This window comes from Stomoxys calcitrans, chromosome 4 (assembly GCF_963082655.1).
Source record: "Stomoxys calcitrans chromosome 4, idStoCalc2.1, whole genome shotgun sequence".
Taxonomy (NCBI): domain Eukaryota; kingdom Metazoa; phylum Arthropoda; class Insecta; order Diptera; family Muscidae; genus Stomoxys; species Stomoxys calcitrans.
This window is the reverse complement of record NC_081555.1, coordinates 184151357-184171882: the sequence shown is the minus strand read 5'-3', so window position 1 is coordinate 184171882 and position 20526 is coordinate 184151357. Positions and strand designations below refer to the sequence as shown.

At 39.6% G+C, this 20526-nt stretch overlaps 1 protein-coding gene across 8 annotated transcripts; it reads right to left on the bottom strand.

The window, feature by feature from the left end:
* Positions 1-5396: 5396 nt before the first annotated feature.
* Positions 5397-16608, bottom strand: LOC131997235 (uncharacterized). 8 transcript variants are annotated; one of them, XR_009398134.1, is made up of 4 exons: positions 16268-16608; positions 15562-15722; positions 5983-7320; positions 5478-5737 (listed from the first exon to the last, which is right to left on the bottom strand). XR_009398134.1 is itself a non-coding variant. In XM_059367867.1 (2 exons), exon 2 carries the CDS (start codon positions 7316-7318, stop codon positions 6374-6376), a length of 945 nt encoding a protein of 314 aa, XP_059223850.1. In that variant the 5' UTR covers positions 7319-7320; positions 14940-15228; the 3' UTR covers positions 5883-6373. The 8 variants fall into 8 exon arrangements, 1 of the variants encoding a protein (XP_059223850.1); XR_009398137.1 differs by lacking the exons at positions 5478-5737; positions 15562-15722; positions 16268-16608 and adding exons at positions 5397-5437; positions 14940-15228; XR_009398133.1 differs by lacking the exons at positions 15562-15722; positions 16268-16608 and adding an exon at positions 14940-15228.
* Positions 16609-20526: the final 3918 nt, after the last annotated feature.

The following is a 20526-nucleotide window of genomic DNA, read 5'->3' as shown; positions in this document are numbered from 1 at the left end:
TATGAACGGTTTGCGATTGTTTTGTGACGTAATAGGTATTGGTACTCATATCCCTCAGACATGTCAATACGGAAATTCTTCCTGATTCGGCTTAGCCAGGTCCTTCGGTCTGTGTAACTCTCTATGCAGTTGATCTTTCGTTTTATTGTTATCAATATGAAAATCGCATTTGGTAACCAATCATCATATGTAGACATAGTTCTCATACTTATTTTTATCGTCTATTCGACACGCTCAATGCTACAATGATTTAATTGAATGTACAATAGTAGTAGGTACAGCCAGTGGTATATGGTGGTGGTGTTATATAATCGGCACTTTCTTGTGAAATCTGAACTTAATACCCACCTTTACACTAACGATGCACAAGAACATTTTGCATTCACAATATTTTGGTAATATGCAGCTTTTGGAGTTCACTTGAAGTTTAGTTTTGCTTTATAATAAACATAAATATTCCTCTCTCCAAAGAAAGTACTCTCATTAATTTACCACTCAAAGTATCTTTTGAAATAAGGACTTATCTCCTCAGTGTATTTGTCAAGTGTTATAGTCAAATTAAACTTTCAAAGAAATCAAAGGCTGTAAACTCTATTCAAGGCCTTGTCTTCCATCTTCAATGGAAATTAAACTGGTTGCTTGCTTTTTAGCCTTTAGTTTCTAGTCCATTATGCCACACAGGGAAAGCCATTTCAACAGTTGCACCGCTCCCTAATACAATTTAAGCCCACCAATGGAGGGGGTATTAGAGGAGTATTCTTTAGCCCTTCCACTTTGTGCAAAAGCCGTAAAAAGCATTTTCATTCCAAACTAATCTTCTTACTTGGCTGTAAAATAAATCTTTAGTGTATTTTATAAACTCTTTCAATATGCTAATTAGCATTGTGTGCTCGGTGAAATGGGTATGGCCAAGCCCTCTATCTTACCGAGATTCGCTATATTAATCATTAAACTGGTCGGTCGTTTGGTCAGTTGGCCAAGAGGTCGAAAGCACAAGCAGCAGACACCAGACAAACTCCAAAGGGTCGTTAAACAATTTGTGAGGCCTTAAGTAACCACATTCACGGCAATTGTGCCAGGGTTTCCTTCTTCTAAGACTACGCACACACACACACAGGCACACACGCATATTCACATAGGCCAGACTGAATCGCTACCCAAAAGGACAACAAAGGTCAGGTGCTTTGAGCACAAGTAAATCGATAAATGATGAGAGCTCTCGAGCGGACAGAAGACCGTGTTGGACACCCATGTATCTTGGTGTCGATGTAGAAGGTAAGCTCCACGAGAAGTGTCTTCGGGCCAAGTAATGAATATAAAATGCCATAACATTTATCCTTTTTAACTCACTCCATTAATTAGTCGAAGCCATCAGTTAAACGTTCATAATGAACTCATTCAAGGTTGCATGTACTTCCCCTCCGCCGCCCCCAAATAATGGAAGTAATAAGGGTATAATCTAAACCTACATCTTGACAAACGCAACGACTTCATGTGGAGAAGAAAGCTGAGGGAATCTGCTGCAAGAGCCCCTGTAAATATGACAGATGTTCAGCCATCTGTAATCAGGTAATTACTGTTAACAAACATTGAGTTAATGATACCCCATTAGAGCATAAGCGGCATCCGTACAGAAGAGTCATTTTGAAATGGGATCATAACCCCATAACCCAAAGAAATAGGCCACTGATAAAATTTCTCCCTTACTGCTTGGCCTGGCTCATAACTAAGAATAAAAACAACACTCACCCATGCACGCACACGCACACGCACATACAATGCTAGGCAAAGAGAGTGAGATGGCACAGCAACCCTCATCTATATCAAGAGTACAACACTTGGCCCCAGCATTCACTCATTCATCCTTCCCAGTGGCAGAAGCAAATGTCCGTCCGACCGCTCTTCTGCTTCCCAAATGGTTCTGCTTCCTCTCCATGTAAAATATCACCATAAAGTTGCGTTCAAAATATTAAATGGGAAATCTCAGTTATAATTAATTTACTACAATACAATAATGAAACACAATAAAAATAGCAACACTAACACCAGCATCGACTCGAACACCAACACCAGCCCTCAGACAGACAAAAAGCTACAGCACACAATGGCCAAAGCAGATACTGAAACAGAAGCTCCACAGTAAAAGCAATCAGCCGCCCGGGCCAAAACAGTAGCCGCGGCATCAACAATAACGGCAATAATAACAATAATGGCCATAACAGAGACTACGGCTGAAGGAAGCATCAAGCAAAGCAACTCCAATAATAAACCGTAATAAATGCTAATGAAGACAATTTCAAAATCGAGCAAAACAATAGAATTCGCTGCTACATTGCACGGCATCTCGACGAGTGGTCCGGGAGGGGCCTTGCTGTCGAGCGCGCACATCCGGCATCAATGAGGACGATAAACGATGATAGCGGTGGTGATCCTTTAACCGTTGTTACCGCGAAGCCCAACACCAGCCGGTGCACATCAATGCCGTAATTTGTAGGGTGCCGAATATGTATTCAATTAACACCACACATTTACGCGCCTTTGTGCATTTGTGTTACTTAACGAGGCAAAGTCCCAGACCCAAAGTTGAAACACCCCCCCATCTACCCCACAAAGTCGTAGTACAATCACATGTTGTTACAATAACTGCCACACAATCAAAGTGTGTTATTCCACGGATTTCGATGGCGGATGCCGGCATTAAAGCGCACACACACACACACACTCACTGCCACATACGCAACACAAATTGCATTACTCTGATTGCCAATTTTATAACACCGCTGGTGGTGGTTTTGGTCTGTCAGAGAAGTCGTAGGCCCCGGGATGGATGACCACAGTTTTAAATTTTACATGGAAATGGAAATTTAAAGCAATCGGCACAATTTCGCATTGCATCTCAGATTGCGGGGAGGTGGGTGTTAGTTTGCTAAAAACCAGTAAGGTAAGGCAAAAGTCGAACGGATTCGACTTTATAATATCCTTCACCACTGAGTCTACCATCTACTTTTAAAATATGGAAACTATGTTAAATTCTAGTCAGATTTAAATTTTGCACACCTATTGAATGATTGAGTAAAACCTTGTAGAATTTTCTTACGAAAGGATGGAAATTGTGGCTGCTACAGCCTTAAAGGGTCATATCGGATGAAAGATATATAAGGAAGCTTTATCTTAATTTGGACCGATTTTGATGAAATTTTGCACACGTACTACGACTTTTAACAAAACACCTCACGTTAAACTTTATAAAGCGCAAACTAAAATTTTAGCTTCTATAACCTTAATAGGCCATATCGGATGAAAGGTATAGATGGGAGCTATATCAAAATCTGATCCGATTTTAATAAAATTTACCACACGTATTGGGATGTCAAATAAAAAATCTCGTCCTAAATCTTGTAAAGATTGGACCAAAATTGTGGTTACTACAGCCTTAAAAAGCAATACAGGATGAAAGATATATATGGGAGCCAGGAGCGTAGCCTGAGGCGGGGGACCTCGGACCCAAGTCTCGCCTATTTTTTAAAATTACGAAATTTCATATTTATAATATTCTACAAAGACAACATTTTGCTGATGCCAGGTCCGCCTTAAAATTAATTTTCTTAAGGACAAATTTGTAATGAAACTCTTATTAAAAACTAAATTTTAATGAAATTTTTCTAAACTAATTTAAATGAAATTTTTCTAAGACAATATTTTCTGCGTAATAATATTATTTTATGACAAAACTTTATCACGGGCCGGACCACCCTCAAAATTATTTTTTAAAAAGGCAAAATTTTAATTAAATTTTTTCTAAAGACAGAATTTTTATTAAAAAAAAATTAAATTAAATTGGGATGGACAGACAGACATAGCTTTATCGAATCGGAAGTGATTCTGAGCCGATCAGTGTTCTTATCAATGGGTATACCTCGTCTCCTTCTTAGCGTTGCAAACAAATGCACAAAGTTATAACACCCTGTACCGCAGTCGTGGGGTAGGGTATAAATATGATAAAGCAAGTAAATGGCAGCCATATGAAGATCTCAACTGTGTTAAATAAATGCAAAATGTTCTTTATTTTGCTTATTTATTATTTATTCGGAGGATATAAAATGCAACAAATTTTTCTATGGACATTGCATTTAGGGATACTTATCGCATATCCATTCCGATTAATGTTTGAGCTAAATAAAAGACAATTCCTCGTACAGGAGTTTTATTCTTGGCTGGATACCTCAAAAATATCCAACGCATTACTGAGGGGATAACTATAGCTGACATTTTCTTCTGATGTCCGGGACTCGAACTCAAGCGCTCGGCGACATAGGCGAATATGCAAATCTCTGTGTTCTAGAGGGGTGGTTTCTTTTGATATTTATGGTATATAGCAACCACATCTCTAGTTTCTGCGCGTTGCGCTTGCAATCACTATCCTAGGTTCTTTACTTATTAACCCGAATTCGCTGAAATTTGAAACAGTGGGTTTTTTTTTGAGCCTCCCGACCTAAATTTGGTTTACATCGGACTATATTTGGATATAGCTGCCATATAGGCCGACCTCCCGATAAAGGGTCTGAAGCCCATAAAAGCTTTATTATACCCTCCACCATAGGATGGGGATATACTAATTTCGTCATTCAGTTTGTAACTCCTTGAAATATTCGTCTAAGACCCCATAAAGTGTATATATTCTTGATCGTCGCGACATTTTATGTCGATTTAGCCATGTCCGTCCGTCCGTCCGTTCGTCTGTCTGTCGAAAGCACGCTAACTTTCGAAGGTGTAATGCAATCCGCTTGAAATTTCGCACAAATTCTTCTTATTAGTGTAGGTCGATTGGGATTGTAAATGGGCCATATCGGTCCATCTTTTAATATAGCTGTCATATGAGCCGATCTTGGAACTTGATTTCTTGAGCCACTAGAGGGCGCACTTCTTATCAGATTTGCTTGAAATCTTGCAGGAGGTGTTTTATTACTACTTCCACAGGAATCGCCTGTGCCAAATTTCGTGAGAACCTGTTGACAAAGACCACATTATGGCAATATTAGCCCAAAGAGATTTCTGTAATAAATTTCAATTTGATGCAATTAAAATTGGGGTTTCCAAGAAACATTTGTTGACAATTTGAAAAATTTTGGAAAAAATTTTGCAACAAAAAGAGTTAATTGAAAATTTAAATAAACCAATAACAGATTGGTATTTAAACCAATTCCAGTTCGGTGATAAGGCTAGTACCAAACTGTACTAATCACTTTATAAATCATCCATACTGTTCGTGTACAAACCTTTTGTTTTTTCTTTCCAAGGAATGTACAATTGGCACTTTTAATTTTCAGTTCACAAATTTATTATGTATCAAAACGATGGGTAAGTGCAATATAGTAACAAAGGTGCAATATAATTTGGGTTAAATCAATTCGTGCAATAATAGTTTTAATAATTTTAACTTTCAACAATTTAAGCAAAAAAAGTTAAGTTTTAGCAGACTAGGCAACACTTAGCAAGAATTAACAATTCAGGTAAAAATTAATTTGTCTTTTTTTGTATTTTTAACTTTTCTTTCAGATGGTACATTTGGGTGAGTATTTTTGTTCAACAGTGTAAATGGCTTCTTTAATTTTTATGTATTTATGGTTTAACATATATAAGTAGGTATAGGCATGTAAGTACACAGGCAGGTAAGTGTATAGCTTGGTAAGTATATAGGTAGGTAAGTATATAGCTTGGTAAGTATATAGGTAGATCTCTTTTTTTAACATAGGACAAGTGCAATTATAGGTTAGATTTTTATATATTTTAACACTTAAAATTCAAGGGAAAGTGCAATTTTGATATGGGGTTTCAAAGGTATTTTTTTTCACTTTAGCGTATAAAATTCATTTTCATTTTTTTTGTTGTAATTTGAGATTTTGAACTTTGTTATTTTCCAATTTTTGTCTTTTTATTAAACTTGTTTTCTTTTCTTTGGTTTACAAAAGTTGATTTATGTACATTTTCTTTTTTATACACTTGGTTTCACATTCACATTTGTTCTTAATTTTCAAAAATTCTAATTCCCTTTTTTGTTGCTTTTGTTTGTTGTCACGGGGAGAGCGAACGTTTTGTTTAAGGTATCGATCACTAATAATTATTTTGACTTCTTCTTTTGTCACTGAAGCCGGCTGCTGATTGAATTCAGCAGACGGCAACAACAACCATGAGATGAAAAAACTTGTAACTAGCGGCTGCTGACACACACACATACATTGCATATGCATGCAGTGACAACCCGCTAGTTATAGTTATGTGCAAAAGTTTAGCACTACAGTGCTGAGCAAAAGTTTAGCACTATGCTAAACATCTTGCCCCCCCGTGACAAGTGTAATTCTTCTAAAATGTTAGCTTAGTGTCTAGGCATATTCCGGATGGGGCCGACAAAGACGTAGCCAAGAGTGGTCTGGAATGCGTTGACATCCCCAATGCCGGCAAAGACATGGCCATCCCTCTGCAGTCTCGGATAGACATCCGCGCCCAATTCTAAGTCTATTGACGTGTTGGCTCTAGGGTCTGTATCAGCAAGGGTGTCTTGCGCTAAATCACGGGTCGGGTCCTCCAAAAGTGGGTCTGAGTAGGGTCGGAAAGGCAATGCATCTGTGATGAGTGCATTAATCTTAAGTGCCCAGTTGCTATTTGGGCTGCGATGCATCAATCGGAAGGTTGTAAACCTGTTGCCCTGGTATGTACACGATCGTAGTCCAAGTCGCCGGAATGTAGAATAGGCCAGCCGAGACATTGTAGATGATTGATTGATCAACGCTCGCACGGTGGTCCAAGTATCGACCCCATCCTCTGCTATTCGTACCATGGCAGTAGGCACAAAGACAAGATCCCACTTAAAGGGTGGGGATGCTGTGGGTGCAGGTCTGGCGTTGTTGGCAGGAGCAAAATCATCGGCGGGCCTCTCCATGTTTTCAAGCTGCGGTGCCCCATGCAGCAGCGTGTGATGTCGCTCCTCGCAGCGACGGCAGCCTGCGATGGACTGGCAATCAGGTGCAAGATGACTGCGCGCCAAGCAATTACGGCAATACCCCCGCCGCTCCACAGTTTCGTAACGTTGGTATGGGGTCTGGTCCCGGAATCGGCGGCATGTGCTCAGCGCATGGTCATCTTGGCAGAGACCGCAAGAGTACTGCCAGAAAGTGGGTCTTCCGCGCCGATCTACATGATCGCGGTCGCGATTTCGAGACGGATTTCGTTGGGGCCGGGGTTCCGCTCCTCGTTCGTCCCGATGACGACGCTCTTTTCCTTGAGGCCGCTCGTCTTCTGGACGGGGCAAGTAGGCTGCCATTCCTGAAAATAAAAATTTTGGAGGAGTACTTTGTTTTTTGATTACTGGGCGAAAGCCTAGTCAGGCGGAAAAAAGTTTGACCAGTTTCGTGATGGGTCTGCTCAAGGTGCCGTGAGATGTTCTAACATCGACAACGCGTGTATTTTGATCGGATCCAGGATAAGTTTTTTCCACGCGACCCATTACCCATTCGGTTGGAGGGAATCTGTCGTCTCGGATTACAACTAGGTCATTTAGCGCGATGTTCTCTTGTGGATACTTCCACTTAGTTCTACGATGTAGTTCCTTCAAGTATTCTGACTTCCACCTTTGACAAAAATATTGCGAAATTATCTTCAGTCGTTTCCATCTATTGGCGAACGAGACATCCTGATCAGAAACATCAGGTTCCGCTGGTGCAAGAAGCGAAGTACCAATTAGAAAGTGGCCTGGGGTTAAAGGCGAGAAATCATTTGGGTCGTCGCTGGCTGGACTAAGGGGTCTAGAGTTTAAACAAGCTTCTATTCGAGTCAAAATTGTGGTTAATTCCTCGAACGTAAAGTTCATTTTTGGTATAAACTTGCGCAAGTGGGATTTAAATGATTTGACACCCGCCTCCCAAAGGCCACCCATATGAGGGGCACCCGGCGGTATGAATTTCCAAACAAGGTTTTGATAAACGTTTTGTTGGGAAGCTTGATTTTGGAGAGTTTTCAAGAAGTCTAGGCGATCCTTTTTCAGTAATTCTGAAGCGCCTACAAAGTTTTTCCCATTATCAGAATAGATGCAGGCCGGACAACCCCTGCGACCGATAAAACGTGCCAAGGCTGCTAAAAACGATTGTGTAGAAAGGTCCGTAGTTGCCTCCAAGTGTATGGCCTTTGTCGCGAAACAAACAAAAATACAAACGTATCCCTTTGTGATTACACAAGCTCGACCTGAATAGTTTTTAATGTTAAAGGGTCCAGCAATATCAACCCCTGTATTGGTAAAGGGTCTTGAGAGTAAAGTCCGTTCGGGAGGAAGGGATGCCATTATTTGTGATTGCGCATGCTTTTTGTACAAAATACAAGTTTTACAATTATGTATTACTTTTTTGACAAGAGGCTTTAATCTGAATATCCAAAATTCAGAGCGTAAAATCCGAGTCATAAGTTGATTTCCGCCATGGAGAGTTATTCGATGGGCGAAATCTACTAGAAGTTGTGTGAGTCTTGCATCGTATGGTAACAGAATGGGATGTCTCTCGTTATAAGTTAAAACAGGACACTGTACAAGGCGCCCATTAGCCCGCATTAGTCCACTTGAGTCTATAAATGGATTAAGACCTAAGAGGCTGCTACTGGGTGAAATTCTAGATTCCTCTTGTAATTCGTGATATTCAGAGGCGAAATAATGTTTTTGGGTCACAATCAGTAGACGGCGTTTTACATCTTGAATTTCCTCAGCTGTGATCTCCAAAGATGAAATCCTGAGATGCGATCGGTTGGGCCCCGTATTACGCCAGATTCGTAAAACATAGCTAATCACCCTATAGGCGCGCGACAAAGAAGAAAACCTAACTAATGGGTCTTCAAAGGTTGAAGTAGCAAAAACCTTTATCGCTTTCGCCTCCAGGTTTGTGTCTTCAGGAACTTGATAAGTTGGCCATCTGTCTTTCGGAAACTTTAACCACTGTGGGCCATGCCACCATAAACAATACTCCTTTAAGTCTGAAGGAGTGCATCCTCTACTAGCAATGTCCGCAGGGTTGCTCTCGGAGTCTACGTGGCGCCAATTTTCATTGCCAACATTCTCTAAAATTTCTGAAACGCGGTTTCCAACGAATGTACTCCAAGCACAAGCCGGTTTCCTAAGCCACGACAAAACGATTGTGGAATCAGTCCAAAACTGGGTCTTAAAATTCATAATCTGAAGATTGTTCATGGTTGCTGAAGCTAATTTTGAGAGAAGTACTGCCCCACAAAGTTCGAGTCTCGGCAAGGAAATCTTTTTGATGGGAGCAACGCGGGTCTTTGCAGCTAATAGAAAGGTGTCGGTTTGGTGGTTGTCATGTTCCACCCTAATATACAATGCTGCACCATATGCACTTTCGGAGGCATCACAGAAACCGTGTACTTCCACTTTGGAACCAGGTGTGAAGCGTATCCACCTTGGGATTTTAACCGATTCCATTGCCTCTGAATTTTTAACAAAATTCTGCCAATTTATCAACGTTATTGACTTTAGCGTATCATCCCAGTCGATTTTGTCTAGCCATACCTGTTGCATGACTAGCTTTGCTACAACAACAATTGGGGCTAGCCACCCACAGGGGTCAAACAATTTTGCTATGGCCGATAAAACTTCTCTCTTCGTATAAGACTCTCTGATTTCTAATGCCGGTTGTGTAAAGGTGAAATAATCCCCAGAAATATTCCACCGGATGCCAAGAGTCTTTGTTGAGGAGTCTTCCGAAAGCTCCAGCCAATTTACTGGAAGAAGTTGTTCTGCCGGTAAGTCTTGTATAATCTTATGATCATTAGATGTCCATTTCATGAGCTGAAATCCAGCCGAGTTCAAGGCCGCGATCAACTCTTTTCTTGAAGTTATGGCTCCATCGATCGTGTGAGCCCCGGCTAACACGTCGTCAACATACAGATTCTCCCGAATAATCTTTGATGCAAGGGGGTATTTGTCCGTCACGTCTTCCGCAAGTTGAAGAAGTGTCCGGATTGCAAGGAAAGGTGCGCAGTTTACTCCAAATGTTACAGTCAAGAGCTCAAAATCCTCAACTGGGTCCTTTGGAGATTTTCTAAAAAGTATTCTCTGGAATTGTGTCTGACTAGGGTCGAGAAGAATCTGTCTATACATTTTTGTGACATCCGCATTAAATACGTATTTGAAGAACCTCCACTTCAAAATTTGTAAAACAAGATCTTGCTGCAGAATGGGTCCAGCAAACAAGTTATCATTTAGGCTCCTTCTGTTCGACGACGGACTTGACGCGTTGAAAACTACCCTAAGCTTTGTAGTGAGTCGGTCTGGCTTAATGACAGCATGATGCGGCAAATAGTAATTCGGAGTCTTTGTTATCTCCTGTGCCGTAATTTTCCTTATGTGTCCTAGTTCCAGATATTCCAGAATGGCATTGTCGTACTGTTCCTTGATCTCAGGTGTCTTTTGGAGCTTTCTTTCCATTCTGTAGAACTGTGCCATTGCGATATTCCTCGAGTTTCCCAACTCTTCACAGTTCCTAAAAGGGAGGGTCACAATATATCTCCCATTAGAGTTGCGCCTTACAGTGTCTTTAAAGTTTTGTTCGCAAAACATGTCCTCTTCTGACCTCAAAATCTTTTTGGGGGCCTCCTCCACCTCCCAAAATCGTGTGAGTTTTCTTTCTATTGAGATGGTGTTGTGAAGAGAAACTCGGTTACCACCCGCAGCTTTCTGTGCAATGGGTCCGCCAACAATCCATCCAAAAACTGTGTTTTGTGCTAGTAGTGCACCGATTGATTTCATCGGGGACCCAATGTCAAAAATAAGGGGTCCTATGTCCATTCCAATTAGAAGATCAACCGGTTGGCTAATGTAGAATTTCGGATCTGCCAAATCTAGATTGGCAACATCTCGAAGTTGTGCTAGGTCTAAGTTATGAGGCGGTAAGTTAGAAGGAAGGGTCTTCAAGACAGGCGCCCAAACTTCTAACTCAAATCTAGGTTCTATACGAGAGCGTAAGGTGAATAGACAAGCCTTATTTGAAGTCTCAGCTACAATTTGGCTAAGTCCTGTAACGTGTACTAAGTTTCGTTTAGTTGGAAGACTCAACTTGTTTTTGAGTTTTTCCGTAATGAAAGTGGACTGCGATCCAGAGTCAATAATTGCCCTGGCATCGAATAGCTGTCCTCTAGATTCTATTTGCACTATAGCAGTAAAAAGTAAGGTTCCCCCAGGATGATGCTCACAAATTCGATTATCCTGAAGGGTCAAAGTTGCAATGTTATTCTGTTGTGTGTCTGGTGTGGACTGTATACGAGTTGTAAGAGCTGCAGCACTAGTACTAGGTTGTGCTGCATCTCTAGCTGAGTCTTGATTACAAGGTTGGTTCTCTTGTCCCTTATGTAGCATTGTATGATGTCGCAAGTTGCATTCGCGGCATGTAAACTTGCTCTTGCATTCCTTTACACCGTGATTCGTCGACAGACAATTGTAGCATAAGTGCGAAACTTTCACTACGTGAATTCTGTCATTGATATTCTTTTCAATAAATTTCGGACAATCCCTAATAAAATGTGTGGCCTTACAAATTTGGCAGCATTTTGTATTTTGGGTCCGAATTGTTGTATTTTGCTGTGTATTGCCGCTATTGTTTGTACCTGAGTTTTGTGTCTTTTGTGAAACATTGGTGTGAAAACTGTTGACGAACTTATTATTTTTGTAGTTATCTTGCCTATTATGGTTTTGCTTACTGAAAGACGGCTTAATATTCCCGACAGATTCGAGTGTCTTAAATTTGTGGGTCAGAAATTTATCAAATTCTGCCCATTTTGGAAGGATCTTGCAATCTTCCAGTGAATTCTCAAACTCCTCTAGAAATTGCCTCGGTAATTTTGCAGAACAAAGATAAATCAAAAGTGGGTCCCATCCTTTAACATCTACTCCAAGTGTCTCCAGTGTCTGTAGACTTGTGTTAACAATTCGCTGTAACTTCTGAACCGTTTGAGAGGAGTCTATTGTAACGTTTGGCAGGTTAAAAAGATTTTTTAACTGTTCGTTGACTTGCATCCTTTTGTTCTCATACCGATCAGTAAGATTGGCCCAAGCTAACAAAAACCCATCATTTGTAAGAGGAACATGACTTATTATTTCCCTTGCTTCCCCAGAGGTCTTCTGCGTAAGATGGAAGAGCTTCTCAACATTACTCAGCTTTGAGTTCTTGATGTAAATGGCACTGAACAGGTCCCTAAAGGTAGGCCATGCTGTGTACCCACCTTTAAAAGTGTCTGTGTCACAAGGTGGAAGCCTTGAAACTGGCGTGAAGTCCACATCCTGCAAAGATTCCCTCTCCTTCTTCTCTTGGTTCGCCTGATCCTTCAAAGCCATAATGTCCGCATTTAGGGCGCCTATGGCTCGCATGTAGCATTCCCGCGCGTCCTTGTAATGAGATCGAAGCTTGTTCTTATCTATGGCGGTCTCTTCCGCCGCGGTGATATGATCGCGACTGTCTAAGTACGATTTCTTGACGTTGTCCCACAATGAATCTAACTCCACCCTTAGAGCCTCAAGACTATGTATATTATCATCGGACTTTGCAGCTGCAAATGTGTTGTCGAAATCTACTAAATCGTTGACGCTATTCGCAAATCTATCGCTCTTAGACTTTGCCTTCTCCATTTTGTTTAAAATTTCTTCCTTCAAGCTTTATTTTTATCCAAACCAAAGAATGAGAAGACAAAACAAAATGTTAATCTCAGTCGGTGTATGACCACTATTCAGAAATTTACTTTTTGAAGGGTCAGATCCCGATTTCTAGGCACAAAAAATGGAAAAATTTATTCAATTTTCGCCTTGGTGGGTTAGAAGTAGGCTTTGGAAAACGTATCAGGTATTCTACTTCACAATGTACAAAAACAGAAGATGTAAAACCAGAGTGTCAGCAATCACATCAAACAATCAGAAGAATGAGTTCGGTAGAAAGGGTCACATAAACATCAATTCCAAAAATTCCGCACAGGAAACGAAAAAGGTTCCTCAGATTTGTAATCCGAAACAAAACCACAACAAACAAGTAAAAGCGTGCTAAGTTCGGCCGGGCCGAATCTTATATACCCTCCACCATGGATCGCATATGTCGAGTTCTTTTCCCGGCATCTCTTCTTAGGCAAAAAAAGGATATAAGAAAAGATTTGCTCTGCTATTAGAGCTATATCAAGATATGGTCCGGTTTGGACCACAATTCAATTATATGTTGGAGACCTGTGTAAAATGTCAGCCAATTCGAATAAGAATTGCGCCCTTTGTGGGCTCAAGAAGTAAAATAGAGAGATCGATTTATATGGGAGCTATATCAGGCTATAAACCGATTCAGACCATAATAAACACGTATGTTAATGGTCATGAGAGAATCCGTCGTACAAAATTTCTGGCAAATCGGATAATAATTGCGACCTCTAGAGGCTCAAGAAGTCAAGATCCCAGATCGGTTTATATGGCAGCTATATCAGGTTATGAACCGATTTGAACCATATTTGGCACAGTTGTTGGATATCATAACAAAATACTACGTGCCAAAATTCATTCAAATTGGATAAGAATTGCGCCCTCTAGAGGCTCAAGAAGTCAAGACCCAAGATCGGTTTATATGACAGCTATATCAGGTTTTGGACCGATTTGAACCATACTTGGCATAGTTGTTGGATATCGTAACAAAACACGTCGTGCAAAATTTCATTTCAATCGGATAAGAATTGCGCACTCTAGAGGCTCAAGAAGTCAAGACCCAAGATCGGTTTATATGGCAGCTATATCAGGTTATGGACCGATTTGAACCATACTTGGCACAGTTGTTGGATGTCATAACAAAACACGTCGTGCAAAATTTCATTCCAATCGGATAAGAATTGCGCACTCTAGAGGCTCAAGAAGTCAAGACCCAAGATCGGTTTATATGGCAGCTATATCAGGTTATGGACCGATTTGAACCATACTTATCACAGTTGTTGGATGTCATAACAAAACACGTCGTGCAAAATTTCATCCCAATCGGATAAGAATTGCGCACTCTAGAGGCTCAAGAAGTCAAGACCCAAGATCGGTTTATATGGCAGCTATATCAAAACATGGACCGATATAGCCCATTTACAATACCAACCGACCTACACTAATAAGAAGTATTTGTGCAAAATTTCAAGCGGCTAGCTTTACTCCTTCGGAAGTTAGCGTGCTTTCGACAGACAGACGGACGGACGGACGGACGGACGGACGGACGGACGGACGGACGGACAGACGGACGGACATGGCTAGATCGACATAAAATTTCACGACGATCAAGAATATATATACTTTATGGGGTCTCAGACGAATATTTCGAGTAGTTACAAACAGAATGACGAAATTAGTATACCCCCCATCTTATGGTGGAGGGTATAAAAACGACGCCAATAAAAATGTTTGATTTGGGTCACTTCACCATATAGTATAAGGCAAGTGCATACGTGGGGTCGCTATGAAATTCTTTCACGAAGTTACAAATTTTCAAAAATGAACTTTATTTTTTGTTAAAATATTTCTTTAATCTCGGCGAAATGTCCTCTTTACCAAACGACCATGATGGCGGTGTCTGTCCCAAAAAATGTTTGCGAAAAGCAATTGTGATAAGGTTAGTTCGTTTTATATAAAACCACGCAAAAGTCACAAAAAACAAATTCAAACGTGGCAACTTTAAGACAAGGGTCAAGGATTTTTACCGCAAAAATTTATGTATACGGGTCAAACAAATTTCCAATTTTAAAAACTGCACGGGTCAAACATACAAAATATACAGGGTCAAGCAAAGGGCAGGAACAATTCCATCCATACAAATGTAGGTGGAGATTTTTCTAGCAGCAACCAGTATATTTCGTTGGCTTGTCGCGCCAAAAACGAAAAACAAGCTTGTACTCACTTTGATCTCTTTGTGTCTGTGTGTATGTGTAAGAGAGTGTGTGAAGCTCCTTTGGTTGCAGTGGCTGAATTAGCGGTACTGTGGTAGCGGAGCTGTAGACTCTTCTATACTCTTCTAGAACTCTTCAATGTTCAATTTTTTGTAAATTTTGTTGTTGGGTTTTACCGAACCGTACCGCGTTTGGTTAAAGTGGCTTTGAATTAATTTGTTCCGCTTTTTGCAGCACTTAAATTTCACTTGATCTTGTCTGGCTGTTGCCAGCTCAGACTCACAATGTTTTTGTTTTTGCACTTTTCACGAATTCTTGAGGTAAGTAATTTTTTACAAATTTTGCAGGAAGGTTATTATAAAATTTGGTAAGTATCAACTCTTTCAACAAGGTAAGTAACTTTTTAACAATTTTATATATATATATATATATATATATATATATATATATATATATGTATTTTTATTTTTAGATAGAAACGTAAGTGTCACCGTTTTATGGGGTATGTATATGTATATTTTTTTGAACTGACTATATAATTTCCACACAAAAAATTAAACGCACTTGTACATTTGTTGTAAAACAAATTCACTTATTCGGCTTCGAATGGACCAAAAATGTTCGTGTACAAACCTTTTGTTTTTTCTTTCCAAGGAATGTACAATTGGCACTTTTAATTTTCAGTTCACAAATTTATTATGTATCAAAACGATGGGTAAGTGCAATATAGTAACAAAGGTGCAATATAATTTAGGTTAAATCAATTCGTGCAATAATAGTTTTAATAATTTTAACTTTCAACAATTTAAGCAAAAAAGGTAAGTTTTAGCAGACTAGGCAACACTTAGCAAGAATTAACAATTCAGGTAAAAATTAATTTGTCTTTTTTTGTATTTTTAACTTTTCTTTCAGATGGTACATTTGGGTGAGTATTTTTGTTCAACAGTGTAAATGGCTTCTTTAATTTTTATGTATTTATGGTTTAACATATATAAGTAGGTATAGGCATGTAAGTACACAGGCAGGTAAGTGTATAGCTTGGTAAGTATATAGGTAGGTAAGTATATAGCTTGGTAAGTATATAGGTAGATCTCTTTTTTTAACATAGGACAAGTGCAATTATAGGTTAGATTTTTATATATTTTAACACTTAAAATTCAAGGGAAAGTGCAATTTTGATATGGGGTTTTCAAAGGTATTTTTTTTCACTTTAGCGTATAAAATTCATTTTCATTTTTTTTGTTGTAATTTGAGATTTTGAACTTTGTTATTTTCCAATTTTTGTCTTTTTATTAAACTTGTTTTCTTTTCTTTGGTTTACAAAAGTTGATTTATGTACATTTTCTTTTTTATACACTTGGTTTCACATTCACATTTGTTCTTAATTTTCAAAAATTCTAATTCCCTTTTTTGTTGCTTTTGTTTGTTGTCACGGGGAGAGCGAACGTTTTGTTTAAGGTATCGATCACTAATAATTATTTTGACTTCTTCTTTTGTCACTGAAGCCGGCTGCTGATTGAATTCAGCAGACGGCAACAACAACCATGAGATGAAAAAACTTGTAACTAGCGGCTGCTGACACACACACATACATTGCATATGCATGCAGTGACAACCCGCTAGTTATAGTTATGTGCAAAAGTTTAGCACTACAGTGCTGAGCAAAAGTTTAGCACTATGCTAAACACATACCATGCGGTAATGATTTGTAACCATACGGTGTTGCTTTACCATCAACACCGTATAGTACTGAAATGAGCACGTTTGGTATCAATTTTTCTCTGGGTGTAGAGAGTTGGATTCACAAACTTTATTAATAGGCCAAAAGAGTGTTTGCAATTTAAGTCTAAACATGGTCTAAGAATAGAATTTTCGGATGCTATTCGAATCAAATTCGTCTTGTTTTAAAAATAAAAGTTGACATTTAAATTTGTTCTCAAGTTTATTCTCCTTTGACAGACTAAATATGAACGGTTATCTTATAAATGGCCTTTGGTGTATGGAAGAGCTACCAATTTGTCTCTAACCAACAAAAGATACCTCTTTTCCAAATGAAAAATGGCCATTATAACAAGTATGCTTGCATCGCTTTTGTGTTGTCATTATTTTGATAGTGGCTAAAGGGTATAGGAGAAACTTTCTAATTTTTTGAAATTGGATTGTTTCCCTCGTCCTTGTTGCTCGCGCGCTCCTCTCTCCTCTCTCCTTCTCTCTCTCTCTCTCTGAGCTCTTCCGCTTAAAGTGGGGCTTATGAAAGGATGCTATGGTGCTGAAGTTGAATGTGGATTTGTGTCGATCTGGAGCCTGGAGCTGAATGTTGAAAGAGTTTTCAATTTCATCATCGTTGTGATGGACAGGACCAACAGCAAAGCCTTGTTCAAGGGAAGTCAATTTCCGCTTCCTTTGGCAGTGAGCCTCGAACTACATGCGCATACACACAAACATACATCAAGAAAGCCGGCTTTTCCCATTCAACATTCAGCATTCGTCTTGCGTTTGGTTTCGCTTGGATATTCTTGCCTTTGTTTGAAATTCTTATGGTTTTTGTGCCGGGTTGTCATCCTTTTTTTGTTTCCTCGAGACGAATTGCTATGTCCTTGATTTAATTTTATGATTTAATGGTTTTTGTGTGGATGTGTTCCATTTCGTTTGGTATCCTTTACGCTTCCTTTCGCCTTGGGTCGCACTCCCCCTCCTCCGCCCTCGCTTGAACTTCTATTTGCAACTTATAATTAGTTTGATGAGAGCATGAAAGTAGACTTTCTACAGAGTTTCTTAATAAAGTTTTGTTATTTCAACAAAGTCACAGTGTGCAAAAAAACACACTCACACACACACCTACCACCTTGTACACCGACACAATGTCCAAAGAGTTCGCTGAGGCAGGATGTAAGAGGGTTGACATGCCATTGGTCTACTGTGGACAAATGTTGGCACTCATATATACACACACGTAAACACATTGCGTTAACGCCGAACACTCAACCTCAACCCTAAAAACTGTTCCAGTTAGGAAGTGTTACTGCTGAGCCACATGCTTTGATTTCCTCATCCATAACGGCCGATGTCCCAGAGAGCTGATGACTAGTGCTGTAGTTGACTGTGACGGTGGCTGCCATGGTGCTGTTACTATTCCAGAAATGGATCATCGAGAGCGTTCGCCTGTTTCGCATTTATTGCGAAATTTTTAATTAAAACTCATTACTTTTACTTGGATCACTCGCTCGGAGCCCTTGCCGTTCTTTGTGTCGCTGCCATTGCTGTTGACTTGCAAGTTGCAATTTTTGCAAACGCTTTGTTTTTGTCTTGTTTGCTTACTCGTATAGGGGGGCATGGATGGGAGTTATAGCCCCCAGGGCTGCTCATGACTTTCACGAGATGGTGTGCATTTAGTGTGGCTGCACCAATATTGGGAATTTCGTCTCAGTCCTTTGTTCCAAGAGATCGCTTCCAATAAAATGTATAATTTTTGTAATAAATTGCTGGATTGTTTACCTTTTTGTAAAACTTGTCGTTTTCAATGCTTTTCTGTCCATATTGTTGCGTTCCAAGTTTCGAGTTCACTGCTCAGCCACTCATTCATTTCAATGGCAAACGAACGTTTGCGTGAGTTACATCCAAAGTGCCTTTGGGGACTCACCAAATGGGAGCGACAACAACAATCACGTGCATATATTTTTAATTGAATTGTCAACTCGGATGGATGTTGACTTCAATGGTGAGGTTGGGGCCCAATAGCGAGGGGCTGCTGCTTTATTTGTGAAATTATGACTGTTTAAAAAGCAATCAGAGAAAAGTTTCTGCATTGCCTGCCTCACGTGCATTACGATTCCATTTCCATTGAATTCAATTCGATATTGCAACAGCAAATGGCATTTGTGGCAAGCGAGAAAGTTACTCTTATTGAAATGTAATTATTTGAAGAACAACTTTGCCCAAAATGTGCCCGCATGGGGCGTAAATGGGTATATATACAGTGTACATGGTACAATAGAGTGTCCCAAAAAAAAACTGTTTTTTGTGGGACACTCAATTTGATCCACATAAACAAAATACAAACTGTGGTGATGATCAGTTAAGTTTAACACGTACCGACCCGACGCACAGTGGGGTGGGGAAAAAAATTAAATGAAATCAGTGTGTCATGTTTTAGCGGATAAAAATGTCTCCATGAAATAAAAAATGCAGTCCTCTTGAATGCGCGCGGACCCATTCATAGTTGATCACTTCGGCCCTACAACATTTCGTTTTTTTGGAATTATTTTGGATTTTTTTTTTAAACAAACAAATCAAGAAACCAGTAAGGAAGGGCAAAGGTCGGGCTGTGCCGACTGTATAATACCCTACACCTACCCTATAAGTACAATGTGGGACCTATATCCAATTCCGAACCAATTGTGATGGACCTCGGCGAGCAAATATGTTCCAACTGTAAAAACTATGGTAGACAAATAACAACATTAGGGCAAATAACCCAAAATCTGACGAACGTATATATGGGAACTATATCTAATTCTGAAGGGATTCCGAGCAAACTTCTCAGAAAATGTGGTAGTCGTCGAGGAAAGCGTTGTGCAAAATTTTGGCAAGATTGTTCAATAAATGCGCTTGCAGTGGCTCTTAAATCGGGCGATATACATATATGACAGCTATATCTACATTTGGGTCGATTTCTGTAAGAAAGTCCTTCCTGCTAAATTTCAACAGAATCGGATAACAAATGATCACTTTTTTCCAATATTACTCAAAATCAGACGAACATATTTAAATCTGAACCGATTTCTATGAAATTTACCAGTAATATTGAAAATCGTTCCTGCCAAACTTCGAGAGAATCGGTTAATAAATGACAATGACTTATTACCGCAAATAGGACTAACATATATATGGAAGCTATATCCAAATCTGAACTGATTTTTTTTCCAATTTCAATAGGTTTCGTCTCTAGGCCGAAAAACATGCCCATACCAAATTTGAAGACCATCGGATGAAAATTGCGACCTGTAGTTTGTACACAAATTAACATGGACTGACGGACAGACAGACGGACATAGCTAAATCGAATCAGATCAGATTCTGAGTCGATCGGTATACTTATCAATGGGTCTATCTCTCTTCCTTTTGGATGTTATAAACTAATTCACTAAGTTATAATACCCTGTACCACAGTAGTGGTGTAGAGTATAAAAACAACCAAAAAGGCGACCGAACATTCGATTCCCACTACCTCGGGTACATATGATGTGCCCCCATAGCCACTTTATCGAAAAATGGTCCGATTTGGACCAAATTTGCCGCGGACATTGACAGTATAAGTCATTGTTCAATTTTGTAGAACAAAATATTGGTCTGTTTGGTAGCTATATATAAATATAGACCGATCTGAAGCACATAGGACATGGATATCGAAAGGCTTACATAAGTAACTATCCCAAATTTCGGCGAAATTGCGCCTATAAATGGTCCTTTTATGAGTCCTTCAATCGAGATATCGGTCTATATCGAGATATCGGCAGCTATATCCAAATCTGGACCGATCCAAATTAAAGAATGATGACGAAGGGCTTAACACAACTTACTGTCCCAAATTTCGACGAC

What these genes read in the sequence shown, in the direction of transcription:
- LOC131997235 (XM_059367867.1), bottom strand. Translation starts at nt 7,318, where the DNA reads ATGGCAGCCTACTTGCCCCGTCCAGAAGACGAGCGGCCTCAAGGAAAA.